At 45.2% G+C, this 2,526-nt stretch overlaps 1 protein-coding gene across 1 annotated transcript in view; it reads right to left on the reverse strand.

The window, feature by feature from the left end:
• Positions 1 to 163: 163 nt before the first annotated feature.
• Positions 164 to 2,526, reverse strand: part of LOC101854924 (metabotropic glutamate receptor 6-like) — a 22,895-nt gene continuing 20,532 nt past the window's right edge. The window contains exon 4 of the mRNA XM_035973762.1: positions 164 to 572. Coding sequence (XP_035829655.1) covers positions 164 to 572 — 409 coding nt within the window. The remainder of the gene's footprint in view (positions 573 to 2,526) is intronic.

Raw genomic sequence — 2,526 nt, forward strand, 5'->3', positions numbered from 1 at the left:
TCTCTCTCTCTCTCTCTCTCTCTCTTTCTCTCTCTCTCTCTCTTTCTCTGTCTCTTGTTATTTTTCTAAACCCCTCACCCACCCATCCACCCACGCACAATCACACAAATATCACATAACCATTTCAATAGCTTGCCATAGACATTGTCACTGTCAAACAGCTTCAAAATCCCTCCCTCGCTGTCCCAGAGCCGCTAGCTGATGGCGCCACTTGATTCCTGCCTGCCACTGATGATGGCGCTCCTAGTCCTGTCGCTGCAGTGACGAACCGGTTGTTCAACAGCGTCTCCTCCGACAAAAACGCCGCGGCGTAGATCTTTGGCAGGAACAGAAAAATGATGGCGACGGAATGGTTGAGCAGGAGAGCCAAAGACAGAAGTAGCACCCGCACGAAATGACGATCAGCTGTGAAGTAGGTGGGCACGAAAGCCAGCCAAATGACCAAAGTAGTGGACACGCACATGGAAGTGAACCGAGACTCGTTGAAATTGTCTGGCAGACGTCGGGTTTTAAAAGCCAGGATCGAGCAGAGGGTGACGAGAACGAGGTTGTAGACGAGGAAGGAGGATAGGCCGGGGAGGGTGAGGTCACATGACAGCTCCACCAGCTTCTCTGTCCGCACGGGCTGTGTGCGACTCGCGGTAGGCCGGAATACGATGTACGTCGTCAGGCAGAGAAGGATCTGGTGACGACAGTGGTGGTGGGGACAGGGGGGGGGGAACAAAAGGGGTAGAGGTAAACACAGTTTATTTAGGAAATTTCAACGTTTTCAAATGAATGAGTAGTATAAACTAATGAATAAATATGATGTATGTCGTGGAGCAGAGAAGGGTCTGGTGACGTGAGGGAGGGGGGAGAAAGAAACAAAAGGGTAAGGGGTTAAACACAGTTTATTTAGGAAAATTTAAACGTTTTCTTTTGTTGTTGTTTTTTTTTTAGGGGAGGACACGTGTTTCACTGCGCTCGCAACTGCAAAACGTTTTCAAATGACTGACGTATGTCCTCCGACCGGCAGAAGATCAAAAGAAATATTGCTGCACATTTTGAACCACCATACACAAATCAGAAACACAAATGTGAAAACTTCATATTAATCATGCTGTTGCCTTCCCCTTTACATGTCAGACAAAGAAAACAATTTTTGAAAACTCCGTAAATAAGAAAGCTGCGCATTGTTTAAGTGCCCCAAAACGACGCATATTCGTGCATTGTGCGATCTCAATGAGCGGGTGGCCTTGGTAGCTTTATGGTTATACTCAGTGCCCACTGGCACAACCGGTTCGGTTCGGTTTTGTTTAAATGCCAGATTGAGGGCGCAAAGCGGCTGCTGTGGCACAAACCGATCGCCCGACTCGTCGCCTCAAAAACAAACGCGTTTGATTTCAGGCGACGAGTCGGGCTATCGGTTGGTGATCAGTTTGTCTATCTCCCAATGGGCACTGAGCATAATGGTTAAGCTAATTAATACGTAAGTGGGAGATCCCTGGTTCCGGAGTCCGAGCCTCAGCTCAGCCCGACATTGTGTCCTAGAAAAGGCACTTTATAAGATGTTCCTATTTTGCTAGGTCCTTTTCGAGAGTTACATTAAATTTGAAAGTCCCGTGTCTTGAATAACCTAATGGTGTTAATAATGGCGCTAAACTGGTACTATTCCCTATTTCATTTCTCAATGACTGGAAAATTTTGGTGAAAGATTTTCAAATAGTATAGTTAGGTTAATTAAGAGGCGGGACCTCGGAGTTTAACATCCATCTCCGAAAAGACCGGACAAAATGGGAAATTCATGTAAAGTGTCTTTCCCAAGGACACAACGTCGGACCGAGCTCACGCTCGAACTATCGAACCCGCAATCTCACGATTAGGGGAATGATAGACTAACCACTGGGCTACCGACGCCACATTAAAAAGATGATGCGTGCCGGGCGTAGAAAGTTAGAAAGACTCCCCAGTACACCAAAGGCACACTCCAACCAGCCATGTAGTTAATCTAGTATTTAAAAAAAACAACTGAACATCAATCATCTAATCAATGATGGTCAAAGCCATGATCTATCTTAGCTGACTTGGTGCAAGTTAATATTGTCCGAAGAGAAGGTCCGTTTTATTTTTTAAACTGTTCTCTCTCATTAGGCTTATTTTCGGTGTTTTCATCGACTCTTACAATATCCAAAATTTCCATTCCAATTGCCAACGTACTGATTATGTGCCATTGCTATCGGTGTGGGGTTAGGGAGTGATTATAGGTCTGGCATGTCTCTGTTTCTGCTCAATTAGATTGTCGTAAAAGATTTTCGTACAGACCGCCATCCTCATCATCTTTCTCTGTCTTCGTCTTTGTTCTCTTTTGAAGGTTTTTGCAAACAGCAGTCGTTCCTGTTGGTTTTTCTGCACCTTTTCTTTAATGTCTAAGGCTTTGCCTTTATGTATGTTCTTCTGTCACTCTCTTTTTTTGTCTGTCAGTCATCTCCTCCTTCCCTCTCTCTTTCTCTCTCTCTCTTTCTCTCTCTCTCTCTCTCTCTCTCTCTC

This window comes from Aplysia californica, unplaced genomic scaffold (genome assembly GCF_000002075.1).
Source record: "Aplysia californica isolate F4 #8 unplaced genomic scaffold, AplCal3.0 scaffold00029, whole genome shotgun sequence".
In the NCBI taxonomy this organism is placed as follows: Eukaryota; Metazoa; Mollusca; class Gastropoda; order Aplysiida; family Aplysiidae; genus Aplysia; species Aplysia californica.